Genomic DNA, 23482 nt, shown 5'->3' with positions numbered 1-23482 from the left:
TTACTTTTTCTACGTAAAATTTTAGGCCCTCAGGTTTCTTATTGCACAGGACTTGATGAGGTGTAATTTGGTCAGGCCACATTAGACTTACGAAACAAGTGAAAAGACAGGGACAGGAATGTTCCTGAAATCTCTCTGATACTGTGAATTATTCCCTTGGTAACTTCTAGAATGCTTTATTAAAGTGACAGTACCAGCGACTCCTAGCATATCTACAGAACTAAGTTCATTACGTCTAGCTGATATATCTAACTTTTTATTAACTTAAAAGAGTTAGGATAAACATTTAAAAAAGCTTCTACTGTAGTTCTACTGTAGATATGCCCCATTTCAAGAAACTATAATATACACAAAACCTCATGCTTACAAAATAGTCAAAGCAGGGAGAGAATATTACAAAAAATTTTTACTGTATAAAATAACTCACTTGAGCATTTGATAAAAAGATAATTTGGATTACAAAATTTTGATTAATGCACTTTCCAGGAAATACTAGGTTGGTGCAAAAGTAACTGTGTTTTTGCCATTAAAAATGGCCCAAAACTGCAATTACTTTTGCACCAACCTAATTATCCAGTTCATAATTTGGGCTCACCTATGTCTAGATTCAACATCTATAGGGAAAGAAGTAAAATGGGTGTGGTAAGAAGAAAAAGTCAAAGCAAATAAGCAAAAATCATCATAATAGTACAGGCTAATAAATGAAGAAATCGAGAGACAGTTTCATTAATTAATATATTTTCTGCATTATAGTTAACATATGTACTTTCTTCGTGTCACCTTATTTTCCGTTAAGTATTGATATTTTGTTATATTCAAACATGAGTACATTTCAACAGTCTTTTGCAATAAATACCATAAAATAATAGAGATTCGCATAATAAATATTCTTTACAATAAAAAAGTTTAACAGACTTTTGTCTTAAAAATAGTCAGAATTCAACTTTGTGATTTATACATAAAATATACAAAAAGCACCACAATTTGTGGTTAAGGCAAGGAAAACACAGAAGAGATTAGAATTACTCAGCTGTTAACTATCCAAGGGGCCAAAAGGACCATTAAGGAGCCAAGATCACTTTAGGCAGCATAGTTCTGTGACACATATAGATTGATCAGCTATAAATATCAACTTGAGTTATCCAAGTGCCCTCAATGACAACAAAAATTTGGTGAGAAGCATGGGGTGAAGAAGGAAGGTGGCTGAGTCCTTCACAAATACGAAGGCTAGAGTGAAGATGGGCAAGGTCCAACCAATATTATCTCCAATGTGAAGATTTACATTGTAAGGCGAATCTAAAATTACATAGAAAGAAAAAATACACTTGGCATCTCCAGAGTAAGACAACAACAAAACTGAGGGGGAAAGAACCTTGAAGGACAAAGGAGAGGGCAGTGGTTAAAGGAAAATTTTTACGTTATAGCAAAAAACATATCCCCCATGCTACTTAAGGGGCCAATGCTAGGAAGATAGCCCTAACTGGAGACAGATTTAATACATAGCTTATTTAAGCAATTAAACACTTGCTTTTTAAAAAACCAATTTCCCTGCTCCCACGGTACCCAATCAAAACAACTCTAAATCACTGTAGTCTGGGTGTGGGTGTATGTTCATGTACACAACTTTAGAAAGTTGCTTGCAGAACAAAAAGGCTACACAAAAGCCCACTGGCTCTCAATACCCTCTCAAGTGGATGGCAGAGGCTCTTGTTGAAAGTGGGAGCCAGGTGCAGCTTCCCAGTCCACTCTTGCTGAAGATCATCCATGAGGAAAGAGAAAAATCCATGAGTTAGACCTTGGGAACAGGGGAAGAGAAGGTGGGAAACAGGGAAAAATTCTAAAGAAAAGAAAAAAAAAAAACAGCCACAACTTGAAAGCTAGAAGTTCAGGAGGTACAACCCACCTCCAAAAATCATGATGGTTTACCCTGACCCCGGGAGGGGCAGCTCTCCAGCTTACAATAGACAGTGTTGGAGTTCTTACATCTGCACCCTGGGCGATGGATCCAGTCATAACACCTCCTGCACAGCTTCAGGCATCCTTTAGCAGGAGGATAACAGAGTAAGCAAGGTAAAAATAAAGACATGGCTCCCATACACAGGTATCTAGAGCAGCAGTGTGACTGTGAACAGGAGCAAGGATTATCTGAATAGGAATCCCCTTCGTCGTCATTGGAGCAGTGGTAGAAGATGCCCTTGACTAAGCACATGCAGGTTCCATATTCCACCATGCTCTCAGCAGAGCAAAGGCACTGCCGGTTACAGGCCAAACAGGATGGTAGGGTCCTGGGAGCAGTGCATTCTCCACACTTGCACTTCCCACACTGTTCACAAATGAACTTGTGCTGTGTCAGGTCCTCTTTCAAGGAACCCTTCAAGTCATCCACAATCAGTTGCTTGGGCTGGGTCCGGATTGCCCTTTCAGACCTATGACCAGGGACTGGTCTGGTTGGTGGTGACCTTCCTAACAGTCCCTGTTCAGAAGAGGCACTGCTGTTGCTCCCAGAGCTGGCTGCACTTCCAGTGCTGGTCGATCTGCTCAAAATGGGGCCCCTGGCATTACTTGGGAGTACTGCATGTCCCAGGTGGCTTGTGTGTCTGTGCTCGTAGTTATTATTCACATTAATTGGTATGATTTCATGAGTCCTTTCATGCTTTTCTTGTCTTGGTGCTGTCCGAGGAGCAGGTCTTTTCACCACTGAAGGCCCTTCTGTGTATTCATTGCTGCCTCTTATGGCCTTGATCTGGTCTAATGACAAAATAGCAGTAGACTGAATCTCTCTCTCATAGTCTAATCTCTGACGGCTATCCAAAGAAGGCTGCTGGATCACAACTAACGAACTGCCACTGCCATGTTGATTTTGGGGATCCATGTGTAGTGATCTCGAGTTCTGGCAATCAGTGGAAACCTGGCATGCATCTGAAATCCTAAAACGAAATCAAAGATGAAAAAAACACACAAAATAAATGACAGGAAGCATTTTTTGGCGGGGGGGGGGGGAATCCTGTCAAATCACAAATTGCCTAAACCGCCTAGTAATGACCTCCTTCATCAGTGGATTACAATGATGCTGGGGTCCTGGCCAGAGTCCAATTCTAGGAGAGGCTGGGGACCACATCATAGAGGAAGACTATAAACAAGAGACCCCATGCCATAAACATTACAAGTTTTTCCAACTTTTAAGAAGCAGAATCAAGAGGAAGTAATGCCTTCCTGTTTGTGAATCTAATAATTAAAATGGAGCATGCCTTCGCAGGGAATACTGAGTATAAGCAGGAGGATAACTCTCATCTAAAGAAAGCTCAGTTATCAGTTCATAAGTGGCTTCCATAAAGGAAAATGTCTACCTTTTAAGAAATTGAGAATGGCTTTGGTGCTACAGCCTTTTTGTTGTGTGCTGTCATATGCATTAGATTGATGAAAAAAATTAAGGCATTAAAAAATTGAGACTCTAAAATGAAATCGCAAAATAATAGGTAATTTTCTATATAAATCAGAATTTTAAAACTACCTTATTCATCTATGAGATGCAAAAATAAATGTATCAGGTACACAACGATTCTTGGTGTTTTGGAGCTACAGACACACACACACACACACAAGACTCAATGTATATAGTCCAGTGAATGATATAACAGTACTCATATTTGAAATCCTGAGAGGATATTTTTTTAAGCTGAAGGGCTCACTCACAAAACAAAATAAGTTTTATGCACAAGTAAGTGTGAGGCCTTTAACGCAGTGCAGGGAAATCCTGGCAGTTTTAATTATCTGTATTTCCTCTGATTTAAAAATCTGTATTTACATGACAGACCTTGATTTTCAAACGCACTGCCAACTCTGATTCAATGTGCTTCTTGTAACAAAATCAGCACACTAATATCCAGATAAAAATAAGCAGCTGTGTTTCCATACTAAGTTATTTCTAATTTATAATGTGTTCTTCACAAACTACCAAAGATGAAAGTTTCTGCTTTCAGTGGTGAACTAGAGTATTTTTCACACACATTCCTTCTAAAGTCTACAGAGTCGACCCAATTCAAGAATGAAAAGAAAAAGAAATGTCCATTCTCCACTACCAACCTGAGGCAAAAAATATGGTTTAAGGAATAACGCAGAAAGAAGTCCATTTCCTATATTTCCTAAACTAATGTCTCTAAACTATGTCTTACATGTTAACTTCTTGGAGCTCCCCCTCGTTTTCACAACTCAGCTCTCTCAAGTTTCTACTTTATTCTACCTTCTTTGCGCATGAGGAGTAACACATTCATAACCTGCGGGGATTTAGTCTCGGAGTCCTCAACATCTAATCCTGACTCCTGCACAATTATTCCTTTTCTTCAAGAACTTAACTCAGTGCTTTCAAAGCAAAAGGTAGCTAAAAGTACTAAGCCAGATTCACAAAACCGTAGAGGATTTGAATAGTGTAACCCATAACACCAGGCACAACTTTAATTTGCATTTCCAATGATAGTTGTAACAAACTTCATACTGGCTGGGAAATGAAGTTGCCAGACAAAAAAATTAAAAGCAAAGAAAATTCGCCACCTCCGATCCGAAGAAAAGCCCATTTTCAAGCAATGACAGTCTTGGACAAGCCCCAAACACGCTCACACGCGCTCGGCACACTGCCTTCCCCCAAAAAACGCGAATGGAAGTAGAATACCTTTTCGGACAATCCCATCACCATACTAAGGATCACCGTGGATTTCCAACACACTTTTTGCGTGGCCCACCAAGGTTTCTGACAAATCATGAAGAGCCTTCAGCGTCCACGCGGGAGCCCAAAGCAAGCCCACGGTCTGGCTGACCCTAAGCAAGGATTTGTCTATGCTTTAAAGGAAAAGCTGGGTTCACCGAGGGCCGAGGAGAAAGAAGCCAGCGCAGGGGCGGCCACATTGCAAGTTACCACGGTGGAACTGCGCCCTCTGCAATCCGCACTGAATAAATAGTTGACGGAAGAAGGAAAAGGAAAAAGTTATGAATGAAAACAAGTTCTTTCTCCCTCTCTCTCTGGTAGGAGGAGGGGAGGAGGCTGAGGTTACCATGAGCTCAGGAGGGCGGACTTCCCCACTTTTTTTGAGCCGGAGTCTCACTTTGTTTCCCAGGCTGGAGTGCAGTGGCGCGACCTTGGCTCACTGCAACCTCCGCCTCCCGGGTTCAAGCGGGTCTCCCGCCTCAGTCTCTCGAGTAGCTGTGACTACAGTCGCGCGCCACCACGGCCGGCTAATTTTTGCATTTTTAGTAAAGACGGGGTTTCGTCAGTTGGTCGGGCTGGTCTCGAACTCCTGACCTCAGGTGATCAGCGCGCCTCGGCCTCCCCAAGTGCTGGGATTACAGGCGTGAGCCACGGCGCCCGGCCGACTTTCCCACTTTTAAAGTGGCAGTGCCCTCTCCCTTCCCCTGTCTTTGCACTGAGCTCCAAACCAGAAGAAAGTTGCGGCTGGCTTTGGGGCTGCCTAATTCTATCGAGGGGGTAATCGGCGAATTCCGGGGATGTGCCTACACACACACGCACACACACAGCCTTTGTCGTCCCCCTGCTTGAGGCACACTCCTCCAAAGAGGGCCCCCGGGGACATCCCCAGAGCCGCCTGAAATGCCTCTTGGGCGTGAAGGGCTCTCCGAGAGGACAACCTGGGCCATCGCGCCGCCGCTCCGGGTAATCGGGGATGGAGGAGACCCTGTCTTGTTACGTTCCGCAGCCGTGGACCGTCGCCCACCCAGCCACCCAACCTTGAGCCCCCAGAAGCCGCGGCCCCCAGGGGGCAGGGAGCGGCGGGAGGGGCCGCTCCGAGCGAGGTCGTCCCTCCCCTCCCCTCCTCTCCCGGAGTCCTGGCTCGGACAGCAGCGCCGCCGAGTCCGCACCTGCCGCGCCGAGCGAGCCCCGCCCGCGCGCCTACAGCCCAGCGGGCCGAGGGCGGCTGCCGGACACACTCACCTAGGCCGAAGCGGTGGCTGGGGGCCAAGCCGTGCGACCCGGCCCAGGTCCTGGTGCGGGCGGCGGCGTGCACGCGCCGCATCAACCGCGGCGGGGAGGGCGAGGCGGCATCGCCGGAGCTGGAGCGCCTCGGCCCGCGGCCTCCCCCGCCCCCGCCGCCACCGGCCAGGAGCGCTCCCCGCGGCCCCCTTCCGGCTGCGGAGGGCAGTTCTCCCGCGGCTCCGCGCGGCCGGGCCCGGACCTCTCACGGCTGGTGCTCGCCGGGCGGTTCAGTAACATCCACCTCGGGAGATCTTCTCCTGCAGCCCTTTTCCAAGAACCAGTTTTTACAAATCCTTTCAGGAAGGCTCCCCAAGTCTCAGAAAAACAAGTAGGGGAGTGGCGGAGTCGAGTGCGTGACGGGCCAGCTGACGGCACGGTGTGCTCAGAGAACTCGGGTTCTAGTCGCTCCTCGCAAGAACGAAGGAAGGGATGGCGGCCTCCTGACGAGCGAAAAATCCACGTCACGGGCGTTCGAGACTCCGCAGCGCCCGGGTCGGGGCCCGAACCGGCGTCGGCGGGTGGGTCACGGAGCCGCGCAGTACCCCGGCGAGACCTCGGAGCACGCGCCTGCCAGGCAGAGGCTGCCGCGGCCGGGAGGGGGAGGGGGATTTTTTTTACCCTTTTTTTTTTTTTTTAGCGGGGAGGAGTGAAGAGAGTGAGGTTTGGGGATCCTTCTCGGAGAGAGAAAGGCGGGCGTCGTCCCTTGTCCCCCGCGCAGGCCGACGCGCTTTGCCGATTCCGCACGTTGGGCAAGTGGGGGCACAGCGTCCCCGGGCACTCCGGTCCCGGCAGGTCAGACTCTCCCGGGCAGCGCTCACACCCAGTCCTCCGAGCCTGGGGTTCCACGGCCGAAATGCCTGCGACAGAGGATTAGAGATAGAAGCTCGTGAATGTCCCTTTCTTCGAAGGGCTGGGACCCGGGGCGGGCCGCTGGCCAGCTCGCCCGCAGCCCGTTGCCATGTGCTCCCTGTTGCTGCTCCCGGTGATTGACAGGCCGGCGCACAGTCGGCGTGTCAGCCGCGAACCAAAGTAACATGCAGTCCTGCACGTTTTTGCCGAGGTGCTTTTGCCCCCTGGAATGCCTAGGAGTTCAAACAACGTTCAAGCAACGCCTCTGCGCGTTAAGAATCAATACACAGAGACGGGAAATTCAGGTTTTAAACCAATGCTTCGCTCGGGATTTGGTCGCCAACAATGCCTAAACAAACACGCATTTGGTCCACACACCGAGTGCTAGCCCCTCTTCGCATAAAGGCATTAACGGCTCTGTGTTTCACAAATTCGATCGTTTCAGACTTTAAACGTCTACTGTTCGGTTAAGGAAAGGTGAAAGGGACCCTGCTTTTTCTTTTAGCGTTAGCATTTACTTTAAGAGCATTAGTTTTAGCAGTGGGAATGCTACCGGTGTTTTGAAATGCAACCAGTAACCTTAGCTGGAAAGCAAGTTCAAATAAATAAATGTTCAGTTCCTTGCAAAAGTCAACATTTCTCACCTTATCTTTCCTAAATGTCTACGGAAGGAAACGGTACTTACCTAATGCAAAGATTGCAAATTGCTTTTCAGGCACATTTAACAGCGACTGTAGCTGTTCCTTATCCAGGTCAGGGAACTCTGCTGATAATCACTCTGCAAACCACTGCGTGCTTTACAGAGCGGTCTCACTCCGGCTCCGCAGAATTTCAGCTCCTTGCCTCCACCTCCACCTCCACTCCAGGACACGCCTCCGGTGATATCATGTGTCAATCACTCGGGCTGCCCGAAAACCTGGAACAGGATTTCCTTAACTATCGTTTCCTCTTTCGTTTATGTGTACCAACTTGGAAATGTTGCCCTACAGACTCGTGTAATAAACATCCTCTTAAAACTTCGGGAGTGCCTCTAAAAATTCTGGAAATGCAGTTTGTCATAGAGGAATACATTCGGATTTAGTTAGCAATCTTTAGTTGTCGATCTCAATTAAAAGGATTGGTGGACTCTACTCTTAAGTTGAATTAGAAAAGAATTGTGAAGAATAAAAGAAAATGAAAAAAGTTGTATGCCAAGCCATCACTTCTGACCAACTAGAGGGAAAACGTATATTGACACAAAAAGATGATTATATAACATTACAGTTCCTATTTACAACAAAGTTCAGAATCTGTGAAACCTAAAGTTCAAAAGGTGGCACTCCTTACTGCAAATGTAATATAAGGATATGTAATAAAGGTGAAATTTTCTGCTGTGGGTTTTTTAAATAATTGCTTTACCTTGGCTTGTTATATTATTTCCCAAAAATCAAGCACATGGAGAAAAAACCAAATTCTTTCAATTTTGTAATATAGTTGTATAATTTTGCAAAAAATACCAACCCGTATATTTTTTAATTAGCTAAAAGTCAATTAATTAGAATAGAAAACATTTATCAAGAAGTTTTATAATTCTTAGTAATAGCTGATATGATGGGAAAAAAACACTTTAAGTAGGAAACTTGCTTTCTACTTTCTTACAAACTATGGGATTTTAGACATTTATTATCAAAGTTGTGCCTTTTCATGCTGCAGTGAGGATAACTTTTTGTGGAATTGAAGGTTCCGTAGAAACTTTTAAAAGCCACCTAAAAACCAAAAACTTAGTGGAAAGGAAATATTTTTCCAGGTACTATATATCAGGAGTAGCTTAAAGTCTGGCAAAACAAAGCAAACAATAACAAAACTCTAGAATCTAAATCATATATACATATAAGTATGGAAATTTTTAGTTCAAAGTACATTTTTAGTCTCCTTGTTTACAATAGCAAGTGGTTCTGTTGAAACTATAAATATATACATACATAACACACACACGCACACACACACAGGACTTTCAAATGTCTGAGCACTTTCAAAAATTAAAGTTGTGTTTGGAATTGCCTCTAAAGAACACAGAGCATTGTTAAGAACATGAATAACAATAAAAAAGCATCACTAGAAAATAGCATAGAATAAGAATCAAGGCAAAAAGCTACATATTCACTCTTAATATTATGAATTGTATTAAAATAGGCTATTTAAAAGAATAAAATTGATTTCATTGTATTTTTTTCATAGATCTCATTAGATTTGGGGATGTAATGAAATTTTACTAGTGATGGATAGGTTTCTTGTGAATGTATTTGGAATAGACAAATCAAAAATAGAATACCATATCAGAGTATCTTATTTGGTTCTTCAAAACTATTACCACAGTTGTGAGCTGAGAGGTCAGTTCACCAATATGATAAAACCTGGAGAGGGAGCACTGAACATTCTACCTTCATAAATCCTACAAAATATATTTGAAAGATTTCTATTGCAAATACACTCTATTTCAACCAGAAATGTATTAAAATAATTTTCATGAGATCAAGTATTTTTAAATTATAATAATCAAATCCATGAGATTTTTATCTAAAACACCATCACCATGGGTCATGTTGTATTAAGAAATTAAATATGCTGTACAGAGTTGATCAATAACCCTCCATGTCATTTAGCACTAAAATGCATTAATATGTTTTTCTCTAAATATTACATTACAAATAAATGTACGTACAGCTCTGTCACCTTGGTTCTAAAAGACATTGAATGAAACCTGCCTCTCCTTCTGATTCCCCGCAACTATAAGACTTTGCAGAAATTCTAAATTTTTAGCTTAAAGTATACATTGTTTTTCACTTGGTAAGTTTAATTACATTGTAACTTGACTAAAAATGGATAACGGGAGTATGAAATTTTTCTAAAAATGAAAAACAATGCAAATATCAATGGGAAAAATCTTATAATAATTTTTAGTTTATTAAGATATGTCTAAATAAAGTGGAATGGAAAGTGAGCCCTGACTTGTCCTTAATTTTCATGTGAAAACAAGATTAGCCATCGCTTGTGTTAATTTGAGTTTTGAAAAAGAATAAAGTGAAATGAAAAAAATTCGGTAACTCCTCACAACTTTTAGTGATTTAAAAAAAAAAAAATGGCCAGGCGTGGTGGGTCACGCCTGTAATCCCAGCACTTTGGGAAGCTTAGGTGGGCTGATCACCAGAGGTCAGGAGACCAGCCTGGCCAACATGGCGAAACCTGGTCTCTACTAAAAATACAAAAAATTAGCTGGACATGGTGGTCTGTGCCTCTAATCCCAGCTACTCAGAAGGCTAAGGCAGGAGAATCGCTTGAACCCGGGAGGCAGAGGTTGCGGTGAGCCGAGATCGCGCCACTGCCCTCCAGCCTGGGCGATATAGCTGGACTCCGCCTCAAAAAGAAAAAAAAAATTAATACAGTTATAGGAAGCTTAACTTATTCATGTATCTACTTTATTTGCCAAAATAAAAATAACAATCATGTGTTCCAAGCTTTTGAAAAATAATACGTTATTAATTCTCCTAATGTTTATGTGAAGTCATGATAAATAAATGTATCACAGTCTTTTATCTTGTTGAGAAACAAACACACAAACTAAATAATCACAGACATTGATGAGTTAGCCTATAAGCATGTAATAAATCAATGAAGATCGGTAATGGAAACTAAGTTCTCTTTACTTTCCTTTTAGGGCAGTAGTCACTATATTACTATACTTCCCAAGAAAAGCTGGCAAGGATAGGCCATTTTATTTTCAGTTTCCTTTTGTAAACAATCTTTGTAGTTGACAGAAATAGACCAACCTATTCTGTAAATTTTCCATAAACATTCTCTTCATTTTCTTATGCGTAATTCTTATCCTTCTGCCTTATTTGAAATACGAATGTTCCGTATTGGTTTCAAATTCTGGAAGTGGGCAAATCAAGCAATATGTTGAGTACATTACACTGAATGATTTGTAGTTTGTGTCAGCTCTATAATTCAACTAATCATTTGTGTACTTTGTCACAGGCGATTCTATTTTTCTGCAAGTTGTCAGAAAAGAAAGAAATATACCTGGAAATGTCCTAAATTGGTGCGCTTTATTTCTTAAGTGCCATATTCCTTTGGAGAGAATAAAAGTGACAAGAGTTCAGATAAACTGCATCCCTACTATATATTAAAGATTTTACTAATTAAACCCACATGGTAAGATTGTCTAAGGAAACATTTTTGCCCTAGGTACAAAACAGTCCTCATTCTTATCTAGCTAATTGCAAAATAAATCCTGTCTTCTTTCCTCTTCCAGTGATGTCAGATGCTCCCCTCTAAGCCTTGACTTGTTCTTTATTTTCATGAGAAAACAAGATTAGCCATCTCTTCCGCTGATTTGTATTTTGAAACAAGAAGTGGAATGGCCCTTATAATGATCACCTGGTATCATCTTTGATTCTGGTCAACAAAATTTATCAATCTCTCATTCCCACAACTACCTACTGCTATCTTAATCTTCAGAGACAAGCACGTAAGAACCTACATTAATTTAAACTTGTAACTGTCCCCCAAAGATAGCACAGTAAGAAAATAAAAGTGTTCTCATTAAAACAAAAACAAAACAAAAAAAGCATCTCTTAGGGCTTCCTCACTATAATCTTTATTTCCTATTGAAATAACCTACGTCAAAGGCTACAGTTTATCCTTTATTTGAACGGAAAAAAAAGTAGAATATTTATTTGATGAAACAACTATAGCCATACCCTTTAAGAACAGAGAATGACTAATATTGAAAAAAGAAGGCTGGACACGGTAGCTCACGCCTGTAATCCCAGCAGTTGGGAGGCCGAGGCGGGTGGATCACCTGAGGTCAGGAGCTCGAGACCAGCCTGGCCAACGTGGCGAAACCCTGTCTCTACTAAAAATACAAAAAATGAGCCGGGCATGGTGGTAAGTGCCTGTAATCCCAGCTACTCTGGAGCCTGAGGCAGGAGAATTGTTTGAACCCGTGAGGCAGAGGTTGCAGTGAGGAGAGATCGCACCACTGCACTCCAGTCTAGGCGACAGAGCAAGACTCCATCTCAAAAAAAAAAAAAAAAAAAAAAAAAAAAAAAAAAAAAAGAAAAGAAAAGAAAAAGAAAAAGAAAAGAAAACATACAAAACTTCCCAAAAGAGTTTTTTAAAAATATGTTTGCCAGGCGCGGTGGCTCACGTCTGTAATCCCAGCACTTTGGGAGGCTGAGGCGGGCGGATCACGAGGTCAGGAGATCGAGACCATCCTGGCTAACACGGTGAAACCCCCGTCTCTACTAAAAAACACAGAAAAATTAACCGGGCATGGTGGCTGGCGCTTGTAGTCCCAGCTACTCGGGAGGCTGAGGCAGGAGAATGGCGTGAACCCAGGAGCCGGAGCTTGCGGTGAGCCGAGATCGCGCCACTGCACTCCAGCCTGGGCGACAGAGCAAGACTCTGCCTCAAAAAAATAAAAAATAAAAAAAGTTTATACTTAGAGTTTCCCTTGATTTGTAATTTTCTTGTCACATTTCTAATAACTTCATTTATATAAACATTTCAAGTGGTCTATAATAATTGATAGGATACATGTATTGAAGACCTGAGTTCTGACGATATTATCCTTGTATATCATGGTCTATAACTTTAGCTTACGTGTCATATTTAATCATAATGCCCCTATGTCCAGTATTATAACTAGGAAAATAGCATGGTATTATGAAAAGAGTACCAGATATAGGATCAGATGATATGAAGTCCCAACTTTGCCACTTTCTAGCTAGGTAACCTTCACTTAATTTCTCTGAACCTGCTTTCTCATCAATAACCTGAAGTTAATAAAAATACTTGTTCTTCCCAAATCCTAGTGCTACTGAATGACTCATTATATATGCAAGGACTTTATAAGCTTTAAAGTTCTGTACAAATTATTAGTTATCATTGCCTCAATCACATTGTATGATGAGGAAATGTTTAAGGCCCCCTTTTTCTAGGTTCTTCACCCCAAATAATGATTTTATTTGCCTTATAACTGTTTTGAGGCAATTCCATTTTACTTTTGTTTTTCTGAGCCTGAGAACTCTGATTTTAATAATAGTATTGCTGTATGTGTGCATGAGGGGGAATTTGGACCAGCTATCTGCTAATAATTTGAGATTACACACCTGCTGAGCCCTGCTCACCTTATCATTTATCTGGAATTTTCAATCATTAATATTGTACTTCTAGTTAAGATAGAGATCATTATAAATAGTAAAAATCCCTTCTATAAAATTTGTAAACTCTTTGTGATCATTGAGTAAAAAAAGCAAATGTATATTTTAAAAAGTGATTGAATAACATTTATAAAAGTTGAAAATAAATAGAAAAGTAAAAAAACAGAATCCTACATATTTTCAAAAGGTATATTTACTGCTGCCTTTTTATATAATCTCTTAGAATGTTAGTTTTGATGCTCCATAAATACGATGTTTAATAGCAATAGTTTCCATTACTTACCAATGTATTATATGAATCAGTGTTCTTGTATTAACTTAAAAAATTGATAGCACAGATATATTTCATATAGCCAGTGCATTTAACCTAACACACAAAAAAAACCTGTGAAGCGCCACCTATTGTTAAAAATAAGTCATTTCAAATTTCAAACAAAAAATGTACTTGAGTCTAGGAACTGGGTTTTCACAGTGATCACCGCTTTACATTAGTTTCTTTTTTCTTTTGCAATACTGCCATATGGTTTAGAATGTTAGCGTTTAATAAAACTGCAAAAAAATTCATTATATATATTGGCTACTTTTTGAGGAATCTAAAGACATGAAAAGGCTTTATCTGTCTATAGGAAGTTACAGTATTGATGGAGAAGATAAAGTAGTGGGGACATTGAGTTTTAGCTAATATATAAGAATTAATATATCGATAAAGGTGTTTGCCCACTTGAAGTAGTTACTTAGAAAAGGTACTTATTCCAATAATACTACAACTGTACAAATCTCTCTTTATATTCATATTGTATAATTGTATGTATATTGTGTAATTGTAAATATATATTTACAATACGAGTCCTTGTAAATATTCCTTGTATTGTTAATATCATCTGGGCTTACATCACATTCTCTCGAAATATCTCAATATTGTATATCAATATTGTATATGGGATATTGTATATATGGTAAATAATCTCAATATTGGAAAATGTCTCCCTTTTCAAAATGGATTTGGATTTTTCTAACACATAAATCAATAGAAGCCATGTGTATGGAGTAAGATGAGTGCTCAGGCTGAGTTAAAGTCTGGGAAGAAAAACAAAGTATCAATTTACATTTTTACATATATTAAATAAGACAACCAGCCTCCTAGAGGAAGACACAAAAGAAAGAGGACAGTGAGTAACAGGGGAAATTGTAAGCAGCTGAGAATAACAGGAATGTCTTCTACTTTGGCTTGTTTCCTTCACTGGCTATGTTACTTTCACAAATCTCTTTCCCTCCCGAATCCCAAATGGTCACCTGTGAAGTGGCTACACTTCACAGTGAAGTGGCTACACTACACAGAATTAGGTTTGGAGATCAAACCTAATTCAGTTTTTTTATTCATACTCTCAATAATTTATGTATTTGTTTAATAAATATTTACTAAGCACCTACATCATGCCAAGGAGGATGAATGCATTATGAACAAGACAGACAAAGCCCCTGTCCTCATTCCTTATGAGAGTTCACATGTAGGAGGAAGAGACAGGCAATAAACATACTAATATTTTGTGACAGTACTGGTAAGTACTGCCATGAGAAAATGAAGCTTGGCTGGAGTGATAGGGGTTGAGAGGTGACGACTGCTTTAGCGAGGGTGGCCAAGAAGGGTCTCTCTGAGGAAGTGAGATTTGAGCAGAGCCATGATGAGGTGAGGGAGTGAGCCACTAGTGGGGAAGCAGGAATCCAGCAGGAGAAATGGCCAGTGCAAAGGCCCTAGGAAATATCACGTGGAACTAGGGAGAGGAAACACGGTAAAGAGGAGGTCAGAAAGGAAGGCTACAGCTATATCATTTAGAGCCTTGTAGCCCATAATAAAGACTCTGGATTTTTTTCTAAAGTCATAAGAGGTTTTGCAGCTGATGGTTATCTGTTCAAAATGTTTAAAGATCTGCTATGGGCCGGGCACGGTGGCTCACACCTGTAATCCCAGCACTTTGGGAGGCTGAGGTGGGTGGATCACCTGAGGTCAGGAGTTCAAGACCAGCCTGACCAACATGGCAAAACCCCATCTCTACTAAAATACAAAAATTAGCCGGGCGTGGTAGTAGGCACCTGTAATCCCAACTGCTCAACTACTCAGGAGGCTGAGGAAGGAGAATCACTTGAACCCGGGAGGTGGAGGTTGCAGTGAGCCGAGATCCTGCCACTGCACTCCAGCCTGGGTGACAGAGCGAGACTCCATCTCAAAAAAAAGATCTGCTATGAAAGATCTGCTATGTTAAATGTTAAAAGGGTGCTGTAGGGAGAATTAAGAGCAAAGAGAAATATTTATGTTAACACATAGCATAAATTATATATTGCTATAAAATATAAAGTATTAATCATTATAGGAAGATGAACTTGAAACTTATCCTAAAATAAATAGGATTCATAGAAGAGGAAAAGAAAAAGACAGCTCACCCTTAGTGCATGGCACAAGGAAATACTGGAAGGGTAGGTGATAGGCACATCGTGATTGTGGTCAATTTACAAGACTTACATGAGTGGAAGGGAAGATTTCTTGTCAAAATTGGATAAGTAAGCTAAGGACGAATTACAGAGGGACCTTAATGACAACATGATGATCTGGGCTTGATCCCAAAGACAATAAAATTGATGAATCTATATTCATCAGAAAAGTTAGAGGCATTGCAATCTCTTCCATTCACTTCTGTTCAATTTTGAAAGAAGTAAGAGGAGAAAAAAAAGCATTTTTAGGGAGAAAAGTGTGCATAAGAGATCACTAATATTTTATAGCTATGTCTGGCCAACTCAAGGAATGGAATATTGATTATATTTTGCTGCTGTGGCCCAGAGATATCAAGCAGTATTTATGTTCCATTAAAGAGTTAATCAATTAGACCATCAAAATGATTGCTGAAAAATTCCCCAGTGAAGATAATGTATAGATACTAAGAAATCTTACTCCATGAAAAAATCGCAAATACTACACTTATAGAAAATTGAGATCAAATATTTGTAATAGCAAGTAAGGTAGGGATGCTATTGTGATTTGAAAAAAACAATTAGAACTCTTCAATTCATTGTCCAGCTCTATGTGGTAAGTGAGTCATGGACTTCACTTGCTTCCAAGATCATTTTGGTTCATACACCCATCAATCTAACAACTGTGTATTGGTACTAGGTGTGGGACTGTGCTAAGTATTAGGGATACAAAGATGAAAACAAATTCATGGGCTAGCTGTAGGCAGTGCCTCAGTTGATGGGAGTAGGGATGAGCTCAGGCTCAAGATCTAAAGATAGCCAATCCATAGCCTAGGCCATAGCCTAAAGATGTCTTGGTTTCTCTCTCTCTCTCTCTTTTTTCTTAATTAAAAAAAAAAAAAGGCTGTTAGAAAAAAAGAATGAGCTGGTCCAGCCTGGAAATTATGGAGAGAATAAGGCAGTTACTTTATGAAATAGAATCTTCAAAGTCATGAAGAGAAGGGCGATGCGGGACCATGAGTTAGTAAAAGTGATGACTAAACACAAATCCTTAGGTAATAATAACAAAAATATCATCTTTCTTGTTTCTTTTTTTTTTTTTTTTGAGACAGAGTCTCGCTCTGTCACCCAAGCTGGAATGTGGTGGCACAATCTTGGCTCACTGCAACCTTCGCCTCCCAGGTTCAAGGATTCTCCTGCGTCAGCCTCCTGAGTAGCTGGGATTACAGGTGTGCGCACCATGTCCGGCTAATTTTTGCATTTTTAGTAGAGACGGGGTTTCACCATGTTGGTCAGGCTGCTTTTGAACTCCTGACCTCGTGATCCGCCTGCCTTGGCCTCTAAAGTGCTGGTATTACAGGCAGGAGCCACCGTGCCCGGCCAAATATCACATTTCATCAAATCTAAGATGTCAATTGTATGATGCATTTTTCTTTTATGGACTACTACGAAATTTTTTTAAATGCTGCTAATTCACTCCTGACACAATGCTTCCTTATCACTTATAGTTTTATATTAAATACTTATTAATATGGCTTTTTAATGCTGATTTATGCACAGATTTTGTCACATATCATTCTTGTGCACACCTGAAAAGAAAAATGTAAGCAAAATAAATATATTAGGGTCCCTAAAATTACTTCAGAGTCTGATTCTTCTGAATTACTTTTTGACTCAGTCATTAATGCTTGTGTTTTTCTGTTTTTTTTTTCCTTTTGGCACAGAGTCTCGCTCTGTCGCCCGAGCTGGAGTGCTGTGGCACAATCTCCACTCACTGCAACCTCCATCTCCTGGGTTCAAGCAATTGTCCTACCTCAGCCTCGTGAGTAGCTGGGATTACAGGCGCCTGCCATGACGCCTAGCTAATTTTTGTATTTTTAGTGGAGATGGGGTTTCACCATGTTGGCCAGGCTGATCTCGAACTCCTAACCTCAGGTGATCCGCCTGCCTTGGCCTCCCAAAGTGCTGGGATTACAGGCATGAGCCACTGCGCCTGGCAATGCTTGTGTTTTTCTGTAGAAGATAATCTTATGGCCATCAAGAGCATCGGGCAGCATTTCTTAAAAGATGTAGCAGTTCTTAAAAGAGTGCTGCATCATTGTTCTCTGGATTTTTTCCAAAACCTATTCTGTGTTTTGATACTGGAATGTTCTTGATCTTATCAAAAAGTGTCAATAAAAGGTTTTCAGATGGCAGCCAGGACTCATAGTCCTGCCTCAAATGGTCCTTAAATAGTTTCCTGAGTCAAACATGGAGAGGCTGCAGTTGTTCAGTCATGCAGCCAGGAATAACAAGCACGTTTGCACATGGGCAGGCAATAACAACTACCTCACAACTTGACTCCTGTCTGCCAGACAGCAATTGTAAAATCCAACCCGACTTCAGAGGTATTAAAATGTGGATGAAAATGTGCATTTGGGAGTTGATGGAATACAATAGCTAACATATTCTCCTTCGATAATCTTATGCTTTTCCTATCTCACCTTTGTACAGATGACACACAAAGTGATTTAGTAGTTTGCCCAAGATTATATAGCCGGCATGTGGGAGAACAAGGATTTGAAATCAGGTATACAGAGTAGACGGTGAGGAAGTTATTTGGTAGAAAGAAGAGTAGACAGAAAAGGATAGCTGAACTGCTCTGACAATAACAGGACATTCCATTGAAGATCCATCCCCAGACTGTTGCTTGAGGTCTCTAAAGCTCTTTGACACTTCAGGTGGCACAGTCTTATGATGGTTTATTTTTGTTGATTCTCATGCAATTCCTCTCTCTCTTTTATCATATTTGATGGCTTGACTCAGTTTCTGCTCCTTAATAAGCAATAAGCCTGATAAATATAAGCATCAAAGTCTGTCTGGGAGAATTGGGAATATTGCACAGAGAAGGGCACACTGAGCTTAGCTTTGGTGGATGGCAGACAACATTGGTGGTGGGTGGAGCTAGAAGGAGGACATTCTAAAAGCGAATTGAGTGTGCAAAGGTATAGAGGGCAGAATGGTCATGGCACATGATATGGTTTGACTGTGTCTCCACCCAAATCTCATCTTGAATTGTAGTCCTATAATCCCCACGTGTTGTGGGAGGGACCTGGTGGGAGGTAATTGAATCATGGGAGCGGTTAGCTCCCTGTTGTTTTTGTGATAGTCAGTGACTTCTCACGAGATCTGATTTTCTTTTCTTTTTTCTTTTTTAGATGGAGTCTTAATCTGTCTCCCATACTGGAGCACAGTGGCACCATCTCAGCTCACTGCAACCTCTGCCTCCCGGGTTCAGGCAATTCTCCTGCCTCAGCCTCCTGACTAGCTGGGATTACAGGCGCCTGCCATCATGCCTAGTTAATTTTTGTATTTTTAGTAGAGATGGGGTTTCACCATGTTGGCCAGGCTGGTCTGGAACTCCTGACCTTGTGATCCGCTCACCTTGGCCTCCCAAAGTGCTGGGATTACAGGCGTGAGCCACTGTGCCCGGCCGGATCTGATGGTTTTTCCCCGTTTGCTCGGCACTTCTCTTTCCAGTCACCATGTGAAGAAAGACATGTTTGCTTCCCCTTCCGCCAATGATTTTAAGTTTCCTGAGGCCTATTCCCTAGCTGCACTGAACTGTGAGTCATTAAACCTCTTTCCTTTATAAATTACCGAGTCTCGGGTATGTCTTTCTTAGTAGCATGAGAACGGATTAATACAATATATATGGAGTTCAGAGAGTAAGAAGGTAGAAGTGAAAAAGGGAAGGCTAGATAGGAAAGCAGAGATCAGATCACATTCCATGTAAAGAAGTTCTATAGTATCCTGTAGAAGAGTGGTTTTCAAGCTTGTTTAGCAGTGACCTATTTCCCCCTGCCCTCAAAAAGTGCTGTTTGAAAACCTAGACTATAAAAGAGATAAGATGGAACTGCACTGAAGGAAGCAAGGATGGGTCAGTGGGGCAACTGCACACAACACAACTTTAAATCCATTTTTAGAGCTAAAATGCATGCCTAGCTGGGCACGGTGGCTCACGCCTGTAATCCCAGCACTTTGGGAGGCCGAGGCGGGCGGATCACTTAAGGTCAGGAGTTTGAGACCAGCCTGGCCAGCTTGGTGAAATCCCGTCTCTACTAATAATACAAAAATTAGCCGGGCATGGTGGTGCACGCCTGTAATCACAGCTGCTTGGGAGGCTGAGGCAGGAGAATTGCTTGAATCCAGGAGGCAGAGGTTGCAGTGAGCTGAGATCGCACCATTGCACTCCAGCCTGGGAGACAAGAGCGAGACTCTGTCTCAAAATAAATAGGTAAATAAAAGTAAAAATAAAAAATGCATGCCCTAGGAGTAATAGGAGAAAGATCACCTTGGCAGTAGGAAAGAGGATGAAGGAACAGAGGCGGTCATTTCTCTCAGTTGCTAGGAAGCCACGGCAGTCATCTGGGCGAGAAAACTGAGAAATAAGAAATGCCATGTGTTAATCATGGTTAGATTGCAAGGTAAGTTTAGGTGATTCCTTTTTTTTTTTTTTTTTTTTTTTTGAGACGGAGTCTTGCTCTGTCACCCAGGCTGGAGTGCAATGGCGCGATCACGGCTCACTGCAAGCTCCACCTCCCGGGTTCAAGCTATTCTGCTGCCTCCGCCTCCCAAGTAGCTGGGGCTACAGACATGTACCACCATGCCCAGCTAATTTTTGAAATTTTAGTAGAGACGGAGTTTCGCCATGTTGGCCAGGCTGGTCTCAAACTCCTGGCCTCAAGTGATCCGCCCACCTCAGCCTCCCAAAATGCCGAGATTACAGGCATGAGTCGCGGCACTCGTCCCGGGATTCTTATAAATGTACAGTAGACAACCACACAAATATCTAAGGCTAGAAAACGAAGTACAACTAGTTATACACAAAGTGGAACTGGGAAGACACAAAATGGCTGTAGATGTCTTTTTTTCTGTGCGTGTTTTCTGATGTGTTTATATAATGAGATGACAATGGATATTTAAAACATTATTGAAAAAATGCTCAATATTCCACTGTAAGAATATATCACATTTGCTTAAATATTCTAGTCCCAAATTTTAAGAAGAAAAAGCACTAATTTCTATAGTACTGGGTCTCACCTCTGATACCAAGCTTCCATGGGACTGATTTTCACTGTCTTGCCAGGGCCTCCCCACATCCTGCTTGCTAAGCCACATGTAGCAGAAACAATAATGTCTTTGGGAATGGCAAATCTCTCACATCAAAGACCACGCACCTGGGGCTTTGGTTCTTCTGATTTTTCGTGTACACCTGCTTCTTCTGCCTTGTGCATCACAGGGAACCTTCAGAGAATTTCACATGCAATCTTCTTGTGAGGCAGATCCCAAGTACAACCCACATTTCTGAAGATATCTTATTCCTATTTAGGGCTCATAACACACATGTGTGTTAGTGGTTGAAATATTGTACTTAAGGCCCCAAATTTATCTTTGAATTGGACACTATTTTTGTGGGACCTAATACAGAAAACAATCAGAAAGTTTCAATCAGGACACATGAAGGTAAAAATAAAGGAGTTATTCCCCTTATTAATTAAATCTCTTCACTAAGCTGGGCGCTGTGGCTCACACCTGTAATCCCAGCACTTTGGGAGGCGGATGCAGGCGGATCACTTGAGCCCAAGAGTTCGAGACCAGCCTGGGCAGCACGGCAAGACTCTGTCTCTGCAAAAATTAGCTGCGGATGTGCGCCTATAGTCTGAGCTACTCAGGAGACTGAGGTGGCAGGATCACCTGAGCCTGGGAAGGTCAAGGCTGCAGTGAGTGGTGATTACACCACTGCACTCTAGCCTGGGCAAGAGTGAGACCCTGTTTCCCATTCCATACACACAAAGCTCAAGTGTAAATATAGATCAGTGTTGATAATCAGATGCAGAAAATTAGGAGCTGCCTTAAAGTTTTTTTCTGCATGGCAATTAAATGCATAAGAAACCTGTTTTTTTTTCTGACTAAAAGGTACACCGTATAAAGCTCCTTTTCTTGTGCCATACTACTTACTAGTGGTGTCTTGATGAAGATGTGTCCAAAGAAATGAAATATTCAGCATCCCCTGTAATATAGAACTTTCCTCCCCCCATCTTCAATTTCCCACATTGTCACCAGGAGCAAAATCTTCAAGCATTTAGAGCCATTGCATTGGCCTTGAAATGTCTTATATGATTTGTCAAGCAAGAAACATTTTCAGCCTCCAAGGGATTTATGTGATTAATAAAATTTTTCAAAGAAAAATGTTTATTAAAAATAAAGAAAAATCAAATGCCAGGGATTTTTTTTTTTTTTTTTTTTGTGAAATGGAGTCTCGCTCTGTCGCCCAGGCTGGAGTGCAGTGGCACGATCTCAGCTCACTGCAAGCTCCGCCTCTGGGGTTCACGCCATTCTCCTGCCTCAGCCTCCCGAGTAGCTGGGACTAAAGGTTCCTGCAACCATGCCTGGCTAATTTTTTGTATTTTTAATAGAGATGGGGTTTCACCATGTTAGCCAGGATGGTCTCCATCTCCTGACCTTGTGATTCGCCCGCCTCGGCCTCCCAAAGTGCTGGGATTACAGATGTGAGCCACCACACCTGGCCCAGGGAATGTTTTTAAATGGACATGTGGCTTCACTTTTTAACATGCATTTGTACCTTATTCAAGCTTTACCTCTAATTTTATACAGAAAACCTCATTAATACAGTGTAGATTTGCCCCCTTGCTACCTTAACTTTCTTTGCCTGTGGATATAGGTGAGTGTGTGTCTGTGCCTGCGTGCACTTGGGGATTTGAGGTTTGTGGGTGAAGGTATTTTGGTCACAGTCATTTAACCAGTCTCTAAGAGATTCCAAACATTCCCTCAGCTTCCCATCTTCTTCTGAGCCCACGAAATTCTTCCAGCCTCTGCCTGTTACCCAGTTCCAAAGCTGCTTCCATATTTTCAGGTATCTTTATAGCAGTGCCCCACTGCTCGGTACTAATTTTCTGTTAGGCCGTTCTTGCACTGCTATGAAGATATACCTGAAACTGGGTAATTTATGAATATAAAGAAAATAAGTTCAATTGGCTTATAGTTCTGCAGGCTTTACAGGCAGCAAAGTGCTGGCATCTGTTCAGCTTCTACGGAGGCCTCAGGAAGCTTACAGTCATGACAGAAGGTGAAGGGAGAGCAGGCACATCATATGGCAAAAGCAGGAGCGAGTGAGAGAGTGGGAGTAGGGAAGTACAAGTGCCGCACGCTTTTAAACAACCAGATCTCATGTGAACTCAGAGCAAGAGCTCACGTACCACCAAGCATGCATGAGGGGTCTACCCCCATGATCCAAACACCTCCCACCAGACCCCAACTCCAGCACTAGGGATTATACTTCAACATGAGATTTGGGTGGGGACACATATTCAAACTCTATCAAGGGGCACAATTAATGGTTGTGCTGGGGCAATGGGACTATCCCAGGCACACTGGGATCTATGGTCATACTGCTCTGTCATCTTCTGTCACACCACACTGTCTTTCTAAGTGATCTCAGCACTCCCATGGCTTCTTTTTCATAATCATAACCAAATATCTCCAGCCTGGATTTAACTTTTCAGCATCAGACCCTCACAAATAAGTGCTTATTCTGTTTAGATGTTTTACAGTCACCTGTAACTTAGTAACTCCAAAAGAAAACCCATGATATCCTCTCTTCACATACACACTAAAATCTCCTCTTCTAGTGTTTCCTGTCTCTGTATAAGACACTACTGTTTACCCACTTGCTCAAATCAAAAACCTTCTCCTTACTCTTCATACCCCATCAGTTACCAAGACGACAGTTCTGCTTTCTGTATCTCTCACAAGCTCTCCAGTAACACCACTGCCACAAGTCATATCAATGCTTACCCGAACTAGTTTACATGCTGTTGATAGTGTGATATTCCTGAAACACGAATCTGATCACTATTTTTTTTTTTACATAAAAACTCTTCAGTTGCTTCCCACTGCCTGCAGAATCCAATCCCAACTTGGT

General features: G+C 41.8%; 2 protein-coding genes across 3 annotated transcripts; one reads left to right on the top strand and one right to left on the bottom strand.

The window, feature by feature from the left end:
- Positions 1-716: 716 nt before the first annotated feature.
- On the bottom strand, positions 717-6108 carry SPRY1 (sprouty RTK signaling antagonist 1). 2 transcript variants are annotated; one of them, XM_004040364.4, is made up of 2 exons: positions 5942-6108; positions 717-2927 (listed from the first exon to the last, which is right to left on the bottom strand). In XM_004040364.4, exon 2 carries the CDS (start codon positions 2870-2872, stop codon positions 1913-1915), a length of 960 nt encoding a protein of 319 aa, XP_004040412.1. In that variant the 5' UTR covers positions 2873-2927; positions 5942-6108; the 3' UTR covers positions 717-1912. The 2 variants fall into 2 exon arrangements, with proteins under 2 accessions (XP_004040412.1, XP_004040411.1); XM_004040363.5 differs by lacking the exon at positions 5942-6108 and adding an exon at positions 4667-5841.
- LOC134758404 (atherin-like) lies at positions 4652-8143 on the top strand. The gene is made up of 4 exons (XM_063705706.1): positions 4652-4800; positions 5566-5860; positions 5946-6501; positions 7548-8143. Exons 1-4 carry the CDS (start codon positions 4652-4654, stop codon positions 7712-7714), a joined length of 1167 nt encoding a protein of 388 aa, XP_063561776.1. The 3' UTR covers positions 7715-8143.
- The last annotated feature ends 15339 nt before the right edge of the window (positions 8144-23482 follow it).

Source organism: Gorilla gorilla, chromosome 3, assembly GCF_029281585.2.
Source record: "Gorilla gorilla gorilla isolate KB3781 chromosome 3, NHGRI_mGorGor1-v2.1_pri, whole genome shotgun sequence".
Taxonomy (NCBI): domain Eukaryota; kingdom Metazoa; phylum Chordata; class Mammalia; order Primates; family Hominidae; genus Gorilla; species Gorilla gorilla.
The sequence above is the reverse complement of the archived record's forward strand: the minus strand, read 5'-3'. Positions and strand labels throughout refer to the sequence as shown.